The sequence below is a fragment of the Coregonus lavaretus genome, assembly GCF_964263955.1.
Source record: "Coregonus lavaretus genome assembly, chromosome: 26".
NCBI classification, from domain to species: Eukaryota; Metazoa; Chordata; class Actinopteri; order Salmoniformes; family Salmonidae; genus Coregonus; species Coregonus lavaretus.
Genome location: NC_140013.1, coordinates 28,545,550 through 28,569,566, shown reverse-complemented (window position 1 = coordinate 28,569,566; position 24,017 = coordinate 28,545,550). Strand labels below are relative to the sequence as shown.

General features: G+C 41.7%; 1 protein-coding gene across 1 annotated transcript; it reads right to left on the bottom strand.

Moving 5' to 3' along the window:
* Positions 1-15,695: 15,695 nt before the first annotated feature.
* LOC311102258 (sialate O-acetylesterase-like) lies at positions 15,696-23,804 on the bottom strand. The gene is made up of 10 exons (XM_084143537.1): positions 23,514-23,804; positions 20,324-20,488; positions 19,827-19,984; positions 19,574-19,712; positions 19,244-19,424; positions 19,011-19,129; positions 18,761-18,894; positions 18,453-18,607; positions 18,047-18,233; positions 15,696-17,450 (listed from the first exon to the last, which is right to left on the bottom strand). Exons 1-10 carry the CDS (start codon positions 23,569-23,571, stop codon positions 17,202-17,204), a joined length of 1,545 nt encoding a protein of 514 aa, XP_083999663.1. The 5' UTR covers positions 23,572-23,804; the 3' UTR covers positions 15,696-17,201.
* Positions 23,805-24,017: the final 213 nt, after the last annotated feature.

Here is a 24,017-nt window from a genome sequence, read left to right as displayed (position 1 = left end):
TTTATTCAGATTACAACCTCTCACTTTCAGTTATTTGAAAAGGAAATAATCTCCCAAATGTCACTATTTCTAAAACAAGCCATAGAAAGTTGGTTGCAATTTCAATTTAATCCTCCAGAAACGACAGAACAAATAATGCAACAAATATTGTGGTTAAATTCAAATATACTAATTGACAAAAAAATAATATTTTTTGACAGAATGTTTAAAAAAGTTATAATCTTCGTAAATGATATCATCGGTAGGACTGGTGGAGTTATGTCGCACATGCAGCTAACAAAAACATATGGAAATGTCTGCTCTACCCAAAATTACAACCAAATAATTGCAGCCTTACCGCAAAAGTGGAAGAGGAAAGTGGAAGGGGGAGAAAGTAAGGAACTTGTCTGTCGGCCTTGCATTAAAGAACATAATTGGTTAAGGAAAACTGTGATAAATAAAAAAGTATATCAGTTCCACTTAAGGACCAAAGGATTGACAGCCGTCCCATATAGATTGCAAAATAGTTGGGAAGAGATCTTTGACGTACCGATCCCATGGCATAGTGTTTATGAACTGACACGCAAAACGACACCGGATTCAAAAATTAGAATCTTTCAATTTAAATTATTATATACAATTCTTGCTACCAATAGAATGTTATTTATATGGGGGATACAATCTTCCCAGCTCTGCAGGTTTTGCTGTGAAGAGACAGAATCATTAGATCATTTGTTTTGGTTCTGTCCATTTGTAGCTTGTTTTTGGACACAGGTCCAGGAATGACTAAAGGATTGCAATATTTACCTGGAACTAACCTTGCAGATAGCATTACTGGGTGATCTGAAAAGTCATAGTCAATCAATCAATAATATAATAATACTTTTAGCAAAAATGTTTATTTTTAATTCACAATCTGTAGAAGCAATGAGAATAGAAAGGTTCAGAATGTTTGTAAAACATCACAGTACGGTCGAAATATATATGGCAAATTGAAATCCTATATGGATGGTGTTAAGAGATAGATGGGAGGTATTGAATAGAGTTGAAGGATGGGACTAATAACAAATAACAACAAATAATAACAAAGATAGCTAATAATGTTTTATTACGTTTGCAATCGCAACAAATAATCTGCTCAGACCCCAACCAAGGAGCATCAAAAGTCGTGCTATAAATTCTCAGACAACACAAAAATTCATTGATGCCCTTCCAGACTCCTTCTGCCTACCCAAGGACGTCAGAGGACAAAAATCAGTTAACCACTTAACTGAGGAACTCAATTTAACCTTGCGCAATACCCTAGATGCAGTTGCACCCCTAAAAACGAAAAACATTTGTCATAAGAAACTAGCTCCCTGGTATACAGAAAATACCCGAGCTTTGAAGCAAGCTTCCAGGAAATTGGAACGGAAATGGCGCCACACCAAACTGGAAGTCTTCCGACTAGCTTGGAAAGACAGTACCGTGCAGTACCGAAGAGCCCTCACTGCTGCTCGATCATCCTACTTTTCCAACTTAATCGAGGAAAATAAGAACAATCCAAAATTTCTTTTTGATACTGTTGCAAAGCTAACTAAAAAGCAGCATTCCCCAAGAGAGGATGGCTTTCACTTCAGCAGTGATAAATTCATGAACTTCTTTGAGGAAAAGATCATGACCATTAGAAAGCAAATTACGGACTCCTCTTTGAATCTGCGTATTCCTCCAGGGCTTAGCTGTCCTGGATCTGCACAGCTCTGCGAGGGCCTGGGATCGGGAGAGACACTTAAGTGTTTTAGTACTATATCTCTTGACACAATGATGAAAATAATCATGGCCTCTAAACCTTCAAGCTGCATACTGGATCCTATTCCTACTAAACTGCTGAAGGAGCTGCTTCCTGTGCTTGGCCCTCCTATGTTGAACATAATAAACAGCTCTCTATCCACCGGATGTGTACCAAACTCACTAAAAGTGGCAGTGATAAAGCCTCTCTTGAAAAAGCCAAACCTTGACCCGGAAAATATAAAAAACTATCGGCCTATATCGAATCTTCCATTCCTCTCAAAAATTTTAGAAAAAGCTGTTGCGCAGCAACTCACTGCCTTTCTGAAGACAAACAATGTATACGAAATGCTTCAGTCTGGTTTTAGACCCCATCATAGCACTGAGACTGCACTTGTGAAGGTGGTAAATGACCTTTTAATGGCATCAGACCGAGGCTCTGCATCTGTCCTCGTGCTACTAGACCTTAGTGCTGCCTTTGACACCATCGATCACCACATTCTTTTGGAGAGACTGGAAACCCAAATTGGTCTACACGGACAAGTTCTGGCCTGGTTTAGATCCTACCTGTCGGAAAGATATCAGTTTGTCTCTGTGAATGGTCTGTCCTCCGACAAATCAACTGTACATTTCGGTGTTCCTCAAGGTTCCGTTTTAGGACCACTATTGTTTTCACTATATATTTTACCTCTTGGGGATGTTATTCGAAAACATAATGTTAACTTTCACTGCTATGCGGATGACACACAGCTGTACATTTCAATGAAGCATGGTGAAGCCCCAAAATTGCCCTCGCTAGAAGCCTGTGTTTCAGACATAAGGAAGTGGATGGCTGAAAACGTTTTACTTTTAAACTCGGACAAAACAGAGATGCTTGTTCTAGGTCCCAAGAAACAAAGAGATCTTCTGTTAAATCTGACAATTCATCTTGATGGTTGTAAAGTCGTCTCAAATAAAACTGTGAAGGACCTAGGCGTTACTCTTGACCCTGATCTCTCTTTTGACGAACATATCAAGACTGTTTCAAGGACAGCTTTTTTCCATCTACGTAACATTGCAAAAATCAGACATTTTCTGTCCAAAAATGATGCAGAAAAATTAATCCATGCATTTGTTACTTCTAGGTTAGACTACTGCAATGCTCTATTTTCCGGCTACCCGGATAAAGCACTAAATAAACTTCAGTTAGTGCTAAATACGGCTGCTAGAATCCTGACTAGAACCAAGAAATTTGATCATATTACTCCAGTGCTAGCTTCCCTACACTGGCTTCCTGTTAAGGCAAGGGCTGATTTCAAGGTTTTACTGTTAACCTATAAAGCGTTACATGGGCTTGCTCCTACCTATCTTTCCGAGTTGGTCCTGCCGTACATACCAATACGTACGCTACGGTCACAAGACGCAGGCCTCCTAATTGTCCCTAGAATTTCTAAGCAAACAGCGGGAGGCAGGGCTTTCTCCTATAGATCTCCATTTTTATGGAACAGTCTGCCTACCCATGTGAGAGACGCAGACTCGGTCTCAACCTTTAAGTCTTTACTGAAGACTTATCTCTTCAGTAGGTCATATGATTGAGTGTAGTCTGGCCCAGGAGTGTGAAGGTGAACGGAAAGGCTGGAGCAACGAACAGCCCTTGCTGTCTCTGCCAGGCCGGTTCCCCTCTCCACTGGGGTTCTCTGCCTCTAACCCTGTTGCAGGGGCTGAGTCACTGGCTTGCTGGTGCTCTTTCATGCCGTCCCTGGGAGGGGTGCGTCACTTGAGTGGGTTGAGTTACTGACGTGATCTTCCTGTCTGGGTTGGCGCCCCCCCCTTGGTTTGTGCTGTGGTGGAGACCTCTGTGGGCTATACTCGGCCTTGTCTCAGGATTGTAAGTTGGTGGTTGGGGATATCCCTCTAGTGGTGCGGGGGCTGTGCTTTGGCGGAGTGGGTGGGGTTATATCCTTCCTGTTTGGCCCTGTCCGGGGGTTTCTTCGGATGGGGCCACAGTGTCTCCGGACCGCTCCTGTCTCAGCCTCCAGTATTTATGCTGCAGTAGTTTATGTGTTGGGGGGCTGGGGTTAGTTGGTTATACCTGGAGTACTTCTCCTGTCTTATCCAGTGTCCTGTGTGAATTTAAGTATGCTCTCTCTAATTCTCTCGTTCTCTCTTTCTCTCTGAGAACCTGAGCCCTAGGACCATACGTCAGGACTACCGGGCATGATGACACCTTGCTGTCCCCAGTCCGCCTGGCCTTGCTGCTATTCCAGTTTCAACTGTTCTGCCTGCGGCTACGAAACCCCTACCTGTCCCAGACCTGCTGTTTTCAACTCTTAATGATCGGCTATGAAAAGCCAACTGAGAGACCTGAGCCCTAGGACCATACGTCGGGACTACCGGCCGTGGTGACTCCTTGCTGTCCCCAGTCCGCCTGGCCTTGCTGCTATTCCAGTTTAAACTGTTCTGCCTGCGGTTATGGAACCCCTACCTGTCCCAGACCTGCTGTTTTCAACTCTTAATGATCGGCTATGAAAAGCCAACTGAGATTTATTCCTGATTATTATTTGACCATGCTTGTCACTTATGAACATTTTTGAACATCTTGGCATGGTTCTGTTATAATCTCCACCCGGCACAGCCAGAAGAGGACTGGCCACCCCTCATAGCCTGGTTCCTCTCTAGGTTTCTTCCTAGGTTTTCGCCTTTCTAGGGAGTTTTTCCTAGCCACCGTGCTTCTACACCTGCATTACTAGCTGTTTGGGGTTTTAGGCTGGGTTTCTGTACAGCACTTCGAGATATTAGCTGATGTAAGAAGGGCTATATAAAATAAAATTGATTGATTGATTGAATGTAAGCATACTGTGTCCAAAATAAGTATATAGGTTGTATGTTGGGAGCTTTTGGGAAGGAGCACAGTTAGAAAGATATGGCGTATAGAAGCAAACCGGATGGACACCATGAAAATGATCGGAGAGGTTGAGAGTAGAAGAAGTTCAGGAGCAAAAAAAAAAAATATATATATATATATATATATATACATATAATAGAATTATTGTAAAATTAACTCTGTCCATAAAATGTGTAGATAGTAAGTATAGACCGTAAGTAGAGGCCTGGGCATTGTTGTTCACTAATTTACTCCAAGTAGGGAAAGGATGGTGGGGTTGAAAAGTAATAAAGGGGAGTATATATATAAAAATTAAAAAAACATGGGGGATTGGAAGTGATGCAGACAATTACATTGATGGAAGATACAATCTATCTGCAATATTAAGCTGATCCATTCCCCCTGAAAAAAATGTTTTACAGTGGGGAAAAAAAGTATTTAGTCAGCCACCAATTGTGCAAGTTCTCCCATTTAAAAAGATGAGAGAGGCCTGTAATTTTCATCATAGGTACACGTCAACTATGACAGACAAAATTAGAAAAATAAATCCAGAAAATCACATTGTAGGATTTTTAATGAATTTATTTGAAAATTATGGTGGAAAATAAGTATTTGGTCAATAACAAAAGTTTCTCAATACTTTGTTATATACCCTTTATTGGCAATGACACAGGTCAAACTTTTTCTGTAAGTCTTCACAAGGTTTTCACACACTGTTGCTGGTATTTTGACCCATTCCTCCATGCAGATCTCCTCTAGTGTGTTACTTTGGTCCCAGCTCTCTGCAGGTCATTCACTAGGTCCCTCCGTGTGGTTCTGGGATTTTTGCTCACTGTTCTTGTGATCATTTTGACCCCACGGGGTGAGATCTTGCGTGGAGCCCCAGATCGAGGGAAATTATCAGTGGTCTTGTATGTCTTCCATTTCCTAATAATTGCTCCCACAGTTGATTTCTTCAAACCAAGCTGCTTACCTATTGCAGATTCAGTCTTCCCAGCCTGGTGCAGGTCTACAATTTTGTTTCTGGTGTCCTTTGACAGCTCTTTGGTCTTGGCCATAGTGGAGTTTGGAGTGTGACTGTTTGAGGTTGTGGACAGGTGTCTTTTATACTGATAACAAGTTCAAACAGGTGCCATTAATACAGGTAACGAGTGGAGGACAGAGGAGCCTCTTAAAGAAGAAGTTACAGGTCTGTGAGAGCCAGAAATCTTGCTTGTTTGTAGGTGACCAAATACTTATTTTCCACCATAATTTTCAAATAAATTCATAAAAAATCCTACAATGTGATTTTCTGGATTTTTTTTCTTCTCAATTTGTCTGTCATATAGTTGACGTGTACCTATGATGAAAATTACAGTCCTCTCTCATCTTTTTAAGTGGGAGAACTTGCACAATTGGTGGCTGACTAAATACTTTTTTTCCCCACTGTAGATGGCCGGGCAGGGTGGGTGTGGAGCCAGAGACAGCAGGGGTTCAAACTGTAGAACCCAGTTCCTACATTTGAATATAAAAATTGATTTTATCAAACAAAACTATGCTACATTTTATCTCTGGGACCATCAGGATGACAAATCAGAGCAAGATTACTGAATGTTAGTACATTATTTACCTTCAGAGGTGAATGTATCAAACCAGTTGCCGTGATAAGTTTTTTGTTGTTGTGCACTCTCCTCAAACAATAGCATGGTCTTTTCTTCACTGTAATAGCTACTGTAAATTGGACAGTGCAGTTAGATTAACAAGAATTTAAGCTTTCTGACCATATAAGACATGTCTATGTCCTGGAAAGTTTGCTGTTACTTACAACAGTCATGCTAATCACATTAGCGCACGTTAGCTCAACCGTCCCTTATATACGGGACACCGATCCCGTAGAGGTTAAAGTTCCACCGTGAAGATTGACGCAGGCTGCTAACACATATTCAGGAATTGGGGGTGGGAACGTTGTAATGATTTCCATGTGTAGCAGAGAAATAACAACAAATAGGGCACTGACTGACAGCTGTCAGTGTAACTAGCTAGCATGTTAACCTTAGCCAGCTAATGAAAGTAATGTGAGCACCATTTCAGTTAAGACGGGCATACTGAAAGTCAGGAGAAAATAATTATTTCAGAAAAAGACTACCAGCCAACCTGTCACGAGATGAGTCTTAGCTAAACCGTGCCTATACGAGCTGTTGACATATTGAGGGTTGACGAATGTCTGACTCTTGCCGTTTGATAATTCAAGTGAAACTGTGTCCGATTCCAGATATCATTAATATTTGGACATGCACACGGACATTATGAAATAGCTATATTCTTTGTTCTCTATGTTATAATTTCAGCAGGCTAGCTACTGTTTCTATATATCAATGCATTAGGGTCTTTCTATAAATAATGGGGCCAATGTGTGACATTGGGATCAACATTTCAAAATGGTTTGAAACAAAAATAAAGATTTTTATGCAGTTTCACATGTGTACTTAGAGGAATATATGCAAATTAGCCCATAACTCCACCCTTACAACAACATAGGCCTAAGACTATACATCCTTTAAGGAGGGTTCATACAGACATTGACAATTAAAATTCCAGGACTTTCAGTGACTTTGTCAAGTACTTAATTGTAATTTTCAAGGGACTCAATGTTATACAATTGTATAATTTATATAATTGTACATATAGGGCCTAATATAGCAACCAGTATTCAACGTCCATCCATGTCTGAGGACGTCGGGAGATTACGTGGAAACTGGCCCCTAGGGGCAACAGTGAGCGCTGTTCCCTTCAAGTAGGTTTTGGTGTTGTGGGCGGGGCTGGCGGATAGACGTAAGCACCTGCCTCTGGTGCCAAAGGTTGTATGTTCTAATCCAGAGATATAACGTTTTTTTTAAAGATTTTTGTTTTAAGCATATCCCAAACCTTAACCATTACCTTAACCATTCAGAGTTAATGTCTAACCTTACGATTTCAGAGTTAAGGACTAAACATAACCCTAACCTTAAACATTCTGAATGAATGCCTGAACTTAACCTTAAACACGTTTGGAACAACTTTGAAATTTGACATTTGAGAAACATGGATGAACGTCTAATTCTGATGTGAGTTGCAGCTAGAGCATTTTATTGAATATAGCTATGTTCCCCCTTATATCTTAATGTAATTACATGAACAAATTGGCAGATTATTATCAATGACTTGTAACAAGTTGTCCAGCGTAGGAAATCCTCACTCGTACCCTAGTTTATAGAAAGACCCATTATCTAAATTGCGCAGCTATTATCAATGCATTACCTAAATTGCGGCGATTGGTTTTGTAGATCATTATGTAGTTATATTCAAGAGAATTCAAAGATGCACACAATGAACTATTGGCAGCAGTTTCACACTGATTACTCAAGAGGAAACCAAGGGGCCAGGGGGCCAAGGTTCCAGTCTAGAAGTACGGTTTCAACTGCTCTTACAGTTTTGCTTCAGTACTGCAGTTTAACTGACGCGGACCCAGAAATAAGAATTCCATAGACGGCCACATAGAGAAGTCAGATTAGAAAATTCCTAATTAGACACTTTAGTCATCACCTTTGTGCACAAAGCATCCATTGAATTATTCAAATAATTTATCACAGCTGAAGATATAAAAATGTAAAATTCATCCAATGTCTGCCATGTTTTGGGATAATGTGATGATGTCGTCCCTGCTCGCGCTGCTCCCTGTGCACTAGAGCCCTGCACGGGCATACATTTTAAGCCCTACCCACGACGTTCAGGCCCTACCCTACCCAGGCCCGATTACTTCTGCCAAATTTAAGGCCCAGCCCTGCCCGAAATAACTTCCTCCATTAGTAAATCCATTAGATGCTCCTCTCTTTGTCACTCGCAGGCAGCTCGCTCTGCATGCACTCTGCTCATGGGGGCTCTGAGAATGTGAGTATCCATAGCAATGGCTCCTCTGTTCAATGAAGAGACAGGAGAGAGCAGTTAGCTGTTAGCTACTTTTCATCACTCTAAACTCCAACAAAACTCAAGGAACATTATTATTTTCTGTGAAATAATCTCTCCTGTTTTACAGTGCCTTCAGAAAGTATTCATACCCCTTGACTTATTCCACATTGTTGTGTTTCATCCTGAATTCAAAATGGATTAAATTGATTTTTTTCTCACCCATCTATCTACACACAATACCCCATAATGACAAAGTGAAAACATGTTTTAGAATTTTTTTTATAATTTATTGACAATGAAATACAGAAATCTCATTGACATTCCAGGGGCCTTTCCCTAACCGGATCCTGGTCAATGACCAGTATATCAACGTTACCTATGACCAGAGAGTCTCTGTCACTCAACTCACATATATTTTTGAGGTAAGTCTGATCGCTGTAGTTGTAATGTGTACTTAGGTATAGTGTAGTGTTTCTACCGACCATGAACTGGATGGGCTGGATGAACTGGTTCTGTTGAATAATTTCTTTGTTATTGTGTCAACAGCTCAGCATGTTGTCATGCAAGCTTTTACACCTTGCTTAAAGGGAAATGTAAAACATGTTCAACTTCATATTCATAATTTCTAGCACCACCAACATCAACATGTGAAAATGGCGCGTTTCTATGTTTTGTAGTAAAAAAAAAGAAGATAACTGTTTCCAATGACATCATCGACCAATTAGTAGACAATAAGTAGGCAATGCCTACTGATAAATGGTTAAAAATCACGATGCACACTGATGATGCCATTGGAAACACTTATCTTTCTGTCTTTATTACTAGAAAACATAAACGCACCATTTTCACATATGCTGATTTGTGGTGGTGCTGGAGATTATGAATATGAAGTTTGATTTAAAAAAAATATTCCTTTAAAGGGATAGATCGGGATTTTGGCAATGAGGCACTTTATCTACTTCCCCAAAGTCAGATGAACTGGTGGATACCATTTTTATGTCTCTGTGTCCAGTATGAAGAAAGAGGTAGTTTTGCGAGTCAATGCTAACTAGCATTGGCGCAATGACTGGAAGTCTGAAGAAACAGCTAGCTAACGCTAGTTAGCAACTTCCTTCAAACTGCACGCAGATACACTTCCGGTCAAAAGTTTTAGAACACCTACTCATACATTGCAGAATAATAGTGAAGACATCAAAACTATGAAATAACACATATGTAGTAACCAAAAAAGTGTTAAACAAATCCAAATATATTTTATATTTCAGATTCTTCAAATAGCCACCCTTTGCCTTGATGACAGCTTTGCACACTCTTGGCATTCTCTCAACCAGCTTCATGAGGTAGTCACCTGGAATGCATTTCAAACAACAGGTGTGCCTTCTTAAAAGTTAATTTGTGGAATTTCTTTCCTTCATAATGCTTTTGAGCCAATCAGTTGTGTTGTGACAAGGTAGGGGGGGTATACAGAAGATAGCCCTATTTGGTAAAAGATCAATTCCATATTAAGGCAAGAATAGCTCAAATAAGCAAAGAGAAATGACAGTCCATCATTTCTTTAAGACATGAAGGTCAATCAATATGGAACATTTCAAGAACTTTGAAAGTTTCTTCAAGTGCAGTCGCAAAAACCATCAAGCGCTATGATGAAACTGGCTCTCATGAGGACCGCCACAAGAATGGAAGACCCAGATGATACGTTTATTAGAGTTACCAGCCTCAGAAATTGCAGCCCAAATAAATGCTTCACAGAGTTCAAGTAACAGACACATCTCAACATCAACTGTTCAGAGGAGACTGTGTGAATCAGGCCTTCATGGTCGAATTGCTGCAAAGAAACCACTACTAAAGGACACCAATAAGAAGAAGAGACTTGCTTGGGCCAAGAAACACGAGCAATGGACATTAGACCGGTGGAAATGTGTCCTTTGGTCTGGAGTCCAAATTGGAGATTTTTGGTTCCAACCGCCGTGGCTTTGTGAGGCGCGGTGTGGGTGAACGGATGATCTCTGCATGTGTATTTCCTACCGTAAAGCATGGAGGATGAGGTGTTATGGTGTGGGGGTGCTTTGCTGGTGACACTGTCTGTGATTTATTTAGAATTCAAGGCACACTTAACCAGCATGGCTACCACAGCATTCTGCAGCGATACACCATCCCATCTGGTTTGGGCTTAGTGGGACTATCATTTGTTTTTCATCAGGACAATGACCAAACACACCTCTTTTACCAAGAAGGAGAGTGATGGAGTGCTGCATCAGATGACCTGGCCTCCACAATCCACCAACCTCAACCAAATTGAGATGATTTGGGATGAGACGGACCGCAGAGTGAAGGAAAAGCAGCCAACAAGTGCTCAGCATATGTGGGATCTCCTTCAAGACTGTTGGAAAAGCACGGTGTAGGCAGTCATTGTAATTAAGAATTTGTTCTTAACTGACTTGCCTAGTTAAATAAAGGTTAAATAAAATAAAATATATATTTTAAAAAATCCAGGTGAAGCTGGTTGAGAGAATGCTAAGAGTGTGCAAAGCTGTCATCAAGGCAAAGGGTGGCTATTTGAAGAATATAAAATATAAAATATATTTGGATTTGTTTAACACTTTTTTGTTTACTACATGATTCCATATGTGTTATTTCATAGTTTTGATGTTTTCACTATTATTCTACAATGTAGAAAATTGTAAAAATAAAGAAAAACCCTTGAATGAGTAGGTGTTCTAAAACTCTTGACCAGTAGTGTACATGTATTTTTAATCCACGAGTTAATCTGACTCAGGGGAAGTAGTTATAAAGGGCGTCATTGCCAAAATCCCAAACTATCCCTTTAAGCAAGGTGTAAAAGCCTGCATGACAACATGCTGAGCTGTTGACACAAGAACAAAGAAATTATTCAACAGAACCAGTTCATCGAGCCCATCCAGTTCATGGTCGGTAAAAACGCTACACTATACCTAAGTACACATTACAACTACACAGTGGCGTGAATTAATGGAAGCCAAGGGAAGCCAGGCTTCCCCAAAAAATTTACCAAGACAAAAATACATATATAATCTTTTTCGTCTCTCTGTTTCATAATTTGCAAGAGGCTTAATGTATCGCACCGGAGAAGGCATCAGAGCAAGCGAAAAAGCTCCCCTCTGTCTCTGTATGTGTAGCCCATTTATCTGATGCTGTCTGGTCAAAAATAGTATGACATTATTGCCGTCCGTAGCATTGAATGCGAAGGAAGCCAGCAAGCATTCGGCCTCCCTTGATAATAAAATAAGTGAATAATAGCCAATCAGCGTTGAAGTAAACTGAGTGAGCTCAACCGTGAATGGTCCTGGCGCACCAAAAAATAAGTGTCAAGGAAGCCAGTTGGATTTGGCTTTACACTAATCAAGTCACATCAGAAGCCAAACGTCATTGACAGAACAAACTTAAACTGTTGCATCTTGTTGTGTCGTTGTCCTCCCGTGGCTAGCTAGCTAGCTAAAATTGTCCCTCTCCTAAATTAGCCATGGATGAAAATAGGAATTTGGACTTGTGGTTTTAATTAATTCTCCGTACTGGCCAATGATTATAACGGCGATTCTGATCCAACCATAAATTCATACATTGTGCCCCTGGCCTGAGAAGATGGAAGTTCAATAAGTAGCTAGATGTAGTAGGCTAATGTTAACTAGCTGGCTCATCGTTGCCCATGGAAGGAAGTTAGGCTAGCGAGTAAGCATTTTATCCAGGTAGCCTAGGACAACAAAAACTTAAAAGTGTGTACTGCAGGGGTAGGCAACCCAGTTCCTGGAATACCGTAGGTAATTCGTTTTTGGTATCTTTTAGATGTCACTGTATTAGACTAAGCATAGGTGATTTGATGATGTTGAAATGTTGAAGTTGAAATGGTGCTGGAATAGTGGAGGTAGCTCCTATTTTCTTTGCGACGTGCAGTAACTCTCTGTGGTTCCAAATCAATAGGCCTAGTTGTTTAGTAGTCCGAAAATGTCGGAAACATTAACTTGCTTAATCATGCTATAGGTAATGTAACTGTTCGTTACATGCGATATGCTTTGTGGACTTCACCAGAGAGATGTTGCTCTCCGGTTTTGTGATGAAACAAAGGTGAGGTTGAATGTGCCACTGTCTCTTCTTATTGTCTCGGCCTTAGGCCTATATATAACGATGGCAAGGCATATGAATTAACAGATTATAGAGCAAACAACGCAATTGTCACAATCCATAGGTGGTAATTTGGCATCCTATAAGTTGTAATATGGCATTTTTTTCCCCTGGCTTGGCTTCCCAAGGGATTTTACCCAGGCACCGCGACTGCAAGTACAGCCATCAGACTTACCTCAAAGATATATGTGGCTTGAGTGACAGAGATGCTCTGGTCATAGGTAACATTAATATACTGGTCATTGACCAGGACCAGGTTAGGGAAAGGACCCTGGAATGAGACGCCCTCCTCCCCATAAGCCACAGCTCTCGCCCCTAGAGACAGTCTGTAGGCCACGTCCTGCTTGTCCCGGGGATGGATACTGGAACATAAAGTCACTGGTAAACCTCTTGTTCCACATTCTAATACCCACACTAACATACCACTTAGAATGAAGCAATGCATGCATCGTAAGTGGTATGCTAGTATCGATATTGGAATATAGCTTTGTGTTCTCACATTATTCATATGTGAACTGCCTAACACTTTAGAAGAGTACATGCCTATCGACTACTGTGCTATGACTATGTTACTTACCTGACATAAGGAGACATTTCAAAAAGTTGATCCGACCACCCTCTGCAGGTCCCTTTGTGTAGAGCACCTTCAAGTTGGCCACTGTACGTACCACTGTGTAGTTTGTACTATGAACTGGGTGGTTCGAGCGCTGAATGCTGATTGGCATATCAGACCGTATACCACTGGTATGACAAATCATTACTTTTTACTGTTCTAATTACGTTGGTTACCAGTTTAATAGCAATAAGGCACCTCGTGGGTTTGTGGTATATGGCCAATATACCACAGCTAAGGTCAGTGTCCAGGCACTAAGTGTTACGTCACGCTTTAGAACTTAGCTGTGGTATATTGGCCATATTCCACACCCCCTCCTGCCTTATTGCTTAACTATAGTTGATTTGGTAGACAATGTAGATGGACTACACCTGGCATTTCAATAAAAAACCCACTCATTTATTTCATTGATCATCAAATATTAATAATAATAATAATAATAATAATATGCCATTTAGCAGACACTTTTATCCAAAGCAACTTACGATTTGTGCATACATTTTTAGGTATGGGTGGTCCCGGGGATCGAACCCACTACCCTGGCATTACAAGCGCCATGCTCTACCAATTGAGCTACAGAGGACCACAAGGTAATAATGATTATTGCTCATATTGTATAATTCAAAAACACATTTCCCACTGCGTAACTAAATGTAGAATACCATGTGAAAACAAATTATACTAAAATTCAGCTTCAGTGCAATTGTAAACAATCCATAGAGGATATTGGTTTTGTAGATAATTATGTTCAAGAGAATTCAAAGATACACACACTGAAAGACTGCCATCAGTTTCACACTGATGCCTCAAGAGGAAACGGTTAGCATTTCATTTCCAGTCTTGACACTAGTGCATCTTGTTAACCACCACACCATATTTGGGTGGACTAATTCATTCCTAGGAGAGGGGGGTTCTCGTCTCACTGCCACTTGCCTGGCCAGCGGTTGAGAGTGAAGGGAGGTGCAGGTAGAACCCCATCAGCACTGTTAATAGGACATGCCTTAAAGTCACAAGGCCAGTCCCTCAAGCGTAGCGCAGGCCGGCTACATTGTTCATGAAACAGTTAGTGGTGGACAATTGGACGGCGCTAACGCCCCACTGCAGTATGGGAGCTGGGACCCACAGTGACAGAGCATCACAGGGTGCCCTCACCCCTGAGCAGCAAATCTGAGGAAGAAACAGTCTGTTTAAGAAATGGTTTCCCCATATACTTTTCTTTTAGCAAGGTGGAAAAGCATGCATGACAACATGCCGAGCTGCTGACAATAACAAAGAAAGAATTCAGACCCAGTTCATCCAGCCCATCCTGTTCATGGTCAGTAGAAACACTACACCATACCTTAGTACACATTACAAGTACAGCAATCAGACTTACCTGAAAGATATCTTTGGATTGAGCGACCGAGATTCTCTGAGCATAAAAAATGTTGATATACAGGTCAGAGACCAGGATCCGGTTAGGGAAAGGCCCCTGGAATGAGACGCCCTCCTCCCCATAAGCCACAGCTCTCGCCCCTAGAGACAGTCTGTAGGCCACGTCCTGCTTGTCCCGGGGATGGATACTGGAACATAAAGTCACTGGTAAACCTCTTGTTCCACATTCTAATACCACACTAGCTTAGGGCCAGAACGATACCAGTTTCACAATACTCATTAATATTGTGGCAAGGAAACAAAACACAAAGCAGATTTTACTTCTTTAGGAAAACAGCCCTAATGTTGGAAACAAACATCATTATGTTGTCATCGGGTCACATTTATTTATTTTCCAAGCTATAGAACACAATATTTTACATACAGCAGGTTTTTAAAGGAACAAAGAGTTTGGTCTGCTTTGTGTTTTCATTTTTGTCATGGAAAAAATACTGCAATACTGGTATCGTCCCTCTCCTAACTAGCATACCACTTAGGAAGCAATGCATCCTAAGTGGTATACTAGTATCGATATTGGAACGTAGCCTTGTGTTCTCACAGTATTCGTATGTGAACTACCTAACACTTTAGAAGAGTACATGTCTATCGAATACTGTGGTATCCATTCTATGACTGTTACCTGCCATAAGGAGACATTTTATCTCCTAAGTCCATAGCAACGGCCATGAATGTGTTCCTCATACGCAGGTTGGGAGCAAAGCCATAGTCTCCAGTCTGGTGCCAGCGTATGTTTGGAAATCCCTCACTTAAGGAGGCCTTTCTATACGTAGAGAGCTGAGGACAAATATATAGACAGGGTCAATGTAACAGTGTTAGCAGCAGTTGGTAACACATCCTGTTGTGATACATTGTCAAAGCAATGTAGTGATTGCTATTATGTGAGATACATTCACAGGGGATTAGGTGTTGTCACGATTTCATTTGGTGAACAAAAAGGAGAGCAGTTGTTGATAAAGCCAATCAAAATCAAAATGGTTTATTACAAGAATTCAGGGAGAACACCTCCAGAACAGAAGCAAAGAAAAAATCTAACGGGCCTTCTGCAAGAAGGACCTTATCACACAGCACTGAATGTTCTGTAAACACCAGCCGAGAGGCTTGTAGGACATCACAATATCAGCTGATACAGAATCATAGTCACAGATACGTTAACGGTGCACCCTCGGCTCAGTCTGGTGTCAAGCTTTAACCATAACGTTTATGCGCTGCAGTAAGCCTAGCAGTTAAAGCATTGGGGCAGTAACCGAAAGGTTGTTTGTTCGAATCCAGGAGCCAACAAGGTGAAAGACCTCATGTGCCCTTGAGCAAGGCACTTAACCCTAATTGCTCAAGGGTCGCTGTTGATAATGGCAGACCATGATCCGCTTCTCCTCGAACTCCAGAAAACATCTACACCAGTGAAGTAGTGGTGAATTTTTTTTTAAGGCTCCCTATATTTTCTATGCTTTTATCCGTGATAGGTGGTTAAATGCTTGTGCAAAAGAAATTAAATGGTGTTTACCCTCGACTACACCACTGGTCTAGAAAATCTCCACACAGGTGTCCCCAGGCTGTCTCAATGGAACTCATGTTACAGGACAATTTGCTTCGGCACTAACATTCAGACGGTTCTAAAAAGTCACCAGGAAGAGAGGAGGCTACAGAATCATGTTCTCTTCTGTTTAAAGGATCAATGTACATTGTTGCTATGATGTGAAGAATAAAACAGTTGATCTGACTGCCCTCTGCAGGTCTCTTTGTGTAGAGCACTTTCAAGTTGGCCCCTGTAGCACTGTGTAGTTAGTACTATAGTTGATTTGGTTGACAATGTAGATGGACTACGCCTGGCATTTCAATAAAAACAATCTAATATTCATATGTGTCAGCATACTGAATTGTAATTGGATGCATTCTACCGTCGTATCATACTGCGCTATGATTGGTTAAGACCACCTAGGTGGTGAGGTCATCTTCAGATGATCATGGCCAGAGACACATGAACATGCCAGTTATAGCTAGCTAATAAAGAGCTAAGTTTAGAAGAATCCTGTCGTGCTGCATTTTATTATTTTGTACAAAGCATACAAAACAAGATAAACCCACTAATTTATTTCATTTTACTATCATTGATCATCAAATAATAAAACACGATAATAATGATTAACAACCATTGCTCATATTGTGTCATTCAAAAACATTTCCCACTGCGTAAATAAAAGTACAATACAATGTGAAAACAAATTATAGAAAGATTCAGAGCAATTGTAAACAAGCCAAAGAGGTGATTGGTTTTTATAGATAATTATGTAGTTATGTTCAAGAGAATTCAAAGATGCACACACTGAAAAACTGCCAACAGTTTCACACTGATGACTCAAGAGGAAACGGTTAGCATTTCATTTCCAGTCTTGCCACAAGTGCATCTTGTTAACCACCACACCATATTTGGGTGGAATAATCCATTCATAGGAGAGGGGGGTTCTCGTCTCACTGCCACTTGCCTGGCCAGCGGTTGAGAGTGAAGGGAGGTGCAGGTAGAACCCCATCAGCACTGTAAACAGGACATGCCTTAAAGTCACAAGGCCAGTCCCTCCATGCGTAGCGCAGGCCGGCTACATTGTTCATGAAACAGTTAGCGGTGGACACTTGGACGGCGCTATGGCCCCACTGCAGTATGGGAGCTTGGATCCACAGTGACAGAGAGTCACAGGGTGCCCTTACCCCTGAGCAGCAAATCTGAGGAAGAAACAGTCTGTTTAAGAAATGGTTTCCCCTGACACTTTTCTTTTAGCAAGGTGGAAAAGCCTGCATGACAACATGCCATGCTGTTGACAATAACAAAGAAAGAATTCAGACCAAGTTCATCCTGTTCATGGTTGGTAGAAACACTACAAAAATAATAATAATAATAATAAGATGTTGTACTGTCACATACACCGGATAGGTGCAGTTAATTGTGTTGTTTTACAGGGTCAGCCATAGTAGTGCGGTGCCACTGGGGCAAATTAGGGTTAAGTGCCTTGCTCAAGGGCAGATCAACAGATTTTTCACATTGTCCGATCGGGTATTCGACCAGCAACCTTTTGGTTACCAGCCCAACACTCTAACCACTAGGCTAACTGCTACCCCATACCTTGATATGATATGATGATATGCCATTTAGCAGACGCTTTTATCCAAAGCGACTTACAGTCATGTGTGCATACATTTTTACGTATGGGTGGTCCCAGGGATCGAACCCACTACACTGGCGTTACAAGCGCCATGCTCTTATCAATTGAGCTACAGAGGACCACCTTAGTACATATTACAACTACAGCCATCAGGCTTACCTCAAAGATATCTTTGGATTGAGTGACAGACACTCTCTGGTCATAGGTAACGTTGATATACTGGTCATTGACCAGGATCCGGTTAGGGAAAGGCCCCTGGAATGAGACGCCCTCCTCCCCATAAGCCACAGCTCTCGCCCCTAGAGACAGTCTGTAGGCCACGTCCTGCTTGTCACGGGGATGGATACTGGAACATAAAGTCACTGGTAAACCTCTTGTTCCACATTCTAACACCCACATTAGCATACCACTTAGAAGGAAGCAATGCATGCATCCTAAGTGGTATGCTAGTATCGATATTGGAACGTAGTATTGTGTTCTCACAGTATTCATATGTGAACTGCTTAACACTTTAGAGTACATGTCTATCGAATACTGTGGTATCTATTCTTTGACTGTTACTTACCTGCCATAAGGAGACATTGTATCTCCTAAGTCCATAGCAACGGCCATGAATGTGTTCTTCATACGCAGGTTGGGAGCAAAGCCATAGTCTGCAGTCTGGTGCCAGCGTATGTTTGGAAATCCCTCACTTAAGGAGGCCTTTCTATACGTAGAGAGCTGAGGACAAATATATAGACAGGGTCAATGTAACAGCGTTAGCAGCAGTTGGTAACACATCCTGGTGTGATACATTGTCAAAGCAATGTAGTGATTGCTATTATGCGAGATACATTCACAGGGGATTAGGTGTTGTAGTCGGTTAGTCAGTACCTGTACAAATCCAAAAGGGAAGTCTGGTGCCGTCTGCCCCGCTGAACTCTGGTGGAAAGCCATCCTCCAGTCATCAATCATGGAGGGAAAGGAACAGGAGTATTTCTTCTGATTGTACTCTGCATTGGCCTCGCCTATCACAGGGGCCAGGTCAGAGGTCAGACATGTTGTTAATACTGTCTTCAGTTTCTATGCTGTTACTGTATGCTCAAAGATGGGAGAAAACAAATGTGACTCCAAGCTGTTTTACCTTGGTACCAGATAGCTCCTTTGATGGTCATGTTGAGAAGTGGATGGATCATGGCATTCCACAACACAGAGTTAGTCCACACAGACAAATACATTGAAGGTGTATATGGCATGGGGAACCTAGGTGAAAAGAACAGGACATAGGCCAACTGATATCAAGTACCATAGGTGAGACGATGATTTAAAAAGGTGCATGCTACCTGTATAATGTAAAATAGGTGCCTATACACTTACCCCTTAATCCTGTCCAGGTCACAGTGTTGGAGTGCTCGTGGGGAGGACCATGCCTCTACAGGTGTGCCTCCCCAGCAGGACGTCACTAGGCCGATGGGGTACTTCAGCGTCTTGTACAAGTGGCGCCCAAACATCCAGCACACTGCAGAGTAGTGCTTGAAATCCCCACCGCCCAGCAACTCTGTTCAGGGTTCAGGAGGGTTAAGATGAATACCCATTAACAAAATGTATTGATCCTATTTCACAGTCAATTGGCTGACAGCTAGCATTTACATGAAATTTCACATGTAATTTAGCCAATATTAGAGACTGTGTGGAGCCTGTCCATACCTGCTGTGGGGACGGACCAGGGCACCTCCACTCCAGCCAAGTCAGTCAGCTCAGTGTAACTCTGCTCCAAGGTAGCCATAAAGATACGCACCTGAGGGAACTTGGAGGCCAGAGCTAACTCCTCTGATGCATTAAACACCTTGAGGACAAGACATAACCATGGTTATTATTAAAACTATGCAAACTCAGACTTATTTTAACATTGCAGAGTATAGTCTCTGAGAGGTAATCTTTGGAATCATGCAGTACTCACCTGAGAAGTTGTGAAAGCCATGTTGCTCTGTCCCCCACACAGCCAGACATCCCCAAACAGCACATCTGTGAGAGTGATACTGTGGTTGTTCTGGAGGACTGCAGTCACGTTGTAGGGACCGCCAGCTTCCGTTGAGTCAAGGGTCACCCTCCATATCCCTGGGAAGACATCCAAAACCATGCATCAGTGAAGCTTACGCTTATGTCTTCATGTACAAGGCAGAAAAAGTGGGACACTGAGCACAATTAACTTAAAACAATTGGTGCTTTTTTTGTTCTTCACAATTCCTCATAGCTTTTTCCTAATTCTAACAAACGTGTCACTGTCACCTTTGCAGTACGACGTTAACATTTGTTAGAAAAGTAACTTGACAAGAGCTTAGGGTTTTATCAACTCTCCTTGAAATTACAGAAGTTCGGCTAACTTCATCCTCAACTTCATGACATGACTGTATACGCATGCTAAACTAAGGGCATTGTTGGGATCAGTTAGCTCACCGGCAGCCACACTGACAGCAGGTGCTTTGTTAGTGACTGGTCCTCCTGATAGAAAGACTGTGACCTCAGCATCATCGGGTCCATAGCCCCACAACACAGCCCTCTCTGGGGCCTTCTGCAGAACCATGTGATCGCCATAATAGGAGGCAAAGCGGAACCCGCCATCTGGAAACAAAAATGATAACATTATTATTATGAATCTACTGTATTAGAAAATATATATTTCTCCCACAGTCAATATTCAAGGAAATTAAACTAAATCATATTACGCATATTCAAAGTTAGACTGTCAAATAACATTTAATATTATCTTGACACATTGACCAGTTCACCGTTGCCTTGACAGTACAATTAATCATTCAATGTAGCTACAAACAATGATCCAATATATCAAACCTCTAGGCTACAGTTGCCACATCCTTTTAGAAGGAATAAAATAATCATAGCTACAGTTCTTGACTGATTCATGTTGTTGACAGCTCATGCTGCACATTCTGACAGGTAGACCCATAGAGATCCTATTAAATTACTCGAGGGGCTATGTCATAAACCCTCAAAGTCCAAAATGGTAGCCATCTTGGTCAGGGAGAGATCCAAAACTAGTCTAATTGGAATGAATGGCAGTAGAGGCATAGGTGATGCATTTCCTGCTTTTACTTAAGCAGGAAAATAAAAGTAAAGCATGTGATGTACCAGAAATGTAATGGAATTATAGTCAACCTAAAATATTGTCAATTATATATACAGTTTATACATGTTTTTACCAATTATCTGTATAAAGTTATCTTACTTTTGTTTTCTTGGAAAGCTCTGAGTGCTATTATACGATAGAATATTAGTACTGGTTTCATTTACATTCCAATAAAACATACATACAGTGCATTCAGAAAGTATTCAGACCCCTTCCCTTTATCCACATTGTTACGTTACAGCCTTATTCTAAAATTGATGAAATTATTTTTTTTCCATCAATCTACACATAATACCCCATAATAACAAAGCGAAAACAGGTTAAGAATGTTTTGTAAATGTATTAAAAATAAAAAACAGAAATACATTATTTACATAACTATTCAGATCCTTTGCTATGAGACTCAAAATTGAGCTCAGGTGCATCCTGTTTCCATTGATCATCCTTGAGATGTTTCTACGACTTGATTGGAGTCCATCTGTGGTAAACTCAATTGATTGGATACGATTTGGAAAAGCACACACTTGTCTATATAAGGTCCCACAGTTGACAGTGCATGCCAGAGCAAAAACCAAGCCATGAGGTGGAAGGAATTGTCCGTAAAGCTCCGAGACAGGATTGTGTCGAGGCACAGATCTAAGGAAGGGTACCAAAAAAGTTCTGCAGCATTGAAGGTCCCCAAGAACACAGTGGCATCAATCATTCTTAAATGGAAGATGTTTGGAACCACCAAGACTCTTCCTAGAGCTGGCCGCCTGGCCAAACTGAGCAATCGGGGGAGAAGGGCCTTGGTCAGGGAGGTGACCAAGAACCCGATGGTCACTCTGACAGAGCTTCAGAGTTCCTCTGTGGAGATGGGAGAACCTTCCAGAAGGACAACCATCTCTGCAGCACCACCAATCAGGCCTTTATGGTAGAATGGCCAGACGGAAGCAACTCTTCAGTAAAGAGGCTTCAGTAGGAGCGGCGTCGGGACAAGTCTCTGAATGTCCTTGAGTGGCTCAGCCAGAGCCCGGACTAGAAACCGATCAATAACTGGTTGTCCCACCTTTAGCTGCAATGACTGCAACCAAATGCTTCCTGTAGTTGTTGATCAGTCTCTCACATCGCTGTGGAGGAATTTCGTCCACTCTTGCATTCAGAACTGCTTTAACTCAGCGACTTTTGTGGGTTTTCAAGCATGAACTGCTCCTTTCAAGTCCTGCCACAACATCTCAATTGGGATTAGGTCTGCACTTTAACTAGGCCATTCCACAACTAATTTTTTGGGGGGTTTTAACCCCTTTTTCTCCCCAATTTCGTGATATCCAATTGCGATCTTGTCTCATCGTTGCAACTCCCCAACGTGCTCGGGAGAGGGGAAAGGTGGAGTCATGCGTCCTCCGAAACATGACCCGCCTAACCGTGCTTAACACCCGCCTGCTTAACCCGGAAGCCAACCGCACCAATGTGTCGGAGGAAACACCGTTCAACTGACGACCGAAGTCAGCCTGCAGGGGCCCGGCCCACCACAAGGAGTCGCTAGAGTGCGATGAGTCAAGTAAAGCCCCCCCGGCCAAACCCTCCCCTAACCCGGACGACGCTGGGCCAATTGTGCGCCACCCTATGGGACTCCCAGTCATGACACAGCCTGGGATCGAACCCGGAACTGTAGTGACGCCTCAAGCACTGCGATGCAGTGCCTTAGACCGCTGCGCTACTAGGGAGGCCCTAATTTGTTGCTTTTTAACCATTTTCATGTAGACTTGATTGTGTGTTTTGGATCATTGTCTTGCTGCATGACCCAGCTGCGCTTCAGCTTCAGCTCACACAAGGATGGCCTGACATTATCCTGCAGAATTCTCTGATACAGAGCAGAATTCATGGTTCCTTCTATTAAGGTAAGTCATCCAGGTCTCGAGGAAGCAAAGCATCCCCAAACCATCACACTACCACCACCATGCTTGACCGTTGGTATAAGGTTCTTACTGTGGAATGCAGTGTTTGGTTTTCGCCAGACATAATGGGACCCATGTCATCCAAAAAGTTCACTCAAGTTAGCCAAAAAGCACATGGAAGCACCTGGATGATCATCAACTCTTGAAAGAATGTTCTATGGACAGATGAGTCGAAAGTACAAACTTTTAGATGACATAGGTCCCATTATATACAACTCCTATCATCAACTGATTTGAGCCAGTGTATGGCTGTGGATTGACTGCACTGTATGAATGGAAGGTTGGCATATTGGCAGTTAATTTGAAAAGGTGTATGGAATCATTCCTCAAACTGTCTGGCTAGTTAACACACATACAGTGCACATACATTCTTCACATTCATTGTTTTACACATTATCTTATCATAACACTGGCAAATCATGGTTGACCAACTCCCTGACTAACATGGCTGACCTTTGGACCATCCTAAGAAGGTTCATGTACGTTCTAGTATTCTAATTCCTAATTCTATGGGTAGACCACTGCAATCAAAATATGGATTAAACAAGAAATTAACACTCACCAGAGGCATACAAGGATCCTAAAATAGTCAGAAACCACAAATATATCCTCACACGCATTGTCTAACTTGACTTGCTACATTACAACGCAAACAATTTAGTAATTGCTTTTTAAACGCTAAATGTCACGTGACTCTAGTTAATATTTCATCTGGAACATTAAAACGCTGTTTCTAATAACCTCCAGAAGACCATTGTGATACAGATCAAAGTCTGTCGCTCACACATGTTCACATTGATAATTATCAAGCTCGCTACAGTACTGTTTATCATAGGTCGGCAACTTTTGTTGCGCTTTGTAGAGGGGAAAAAATGCACAAACTACAGCTACTGCGAAGGACAAACAGTGCGACGGTGAAAACGTTCTGTTAGTAGCCTACAGCTTCATTGGTTCACATCCAGCTCTGGATGACAGAGACAGACAGTTGTTGAATCCTCCGTTAAGTGCCTCAATAGTGTGTGAGTGCATCAGACAAATGTTGCATGAAAATAAAATTGTATGACCA

Excerpts from the sequence above, each read along its gene's own strand:
- LOC311102258 (XM_084143537.1), bottom strand. The coding sequence starts at position 23,571 with ATGCGTGTGAGGATATATTTGTGGTTTCTGACTATTTTAGGATCCTTG. Across the intron at positions 19,985-20,323 it reads TGCTGTCAGTGTGGCTGCCG|GGATATGGAGGGTGACCCTT; the intron begins GTGAGCTAACTG and ends ATGTCTTCCCAG. Across the intron at positions 18,608-18,760 it reads TCCCTTTTGGATTTGTACAG|CTCTCTACGTATAGAAAGGC; the intron begins GTACTGACTAAC and ends ATTTGTCCTCAG.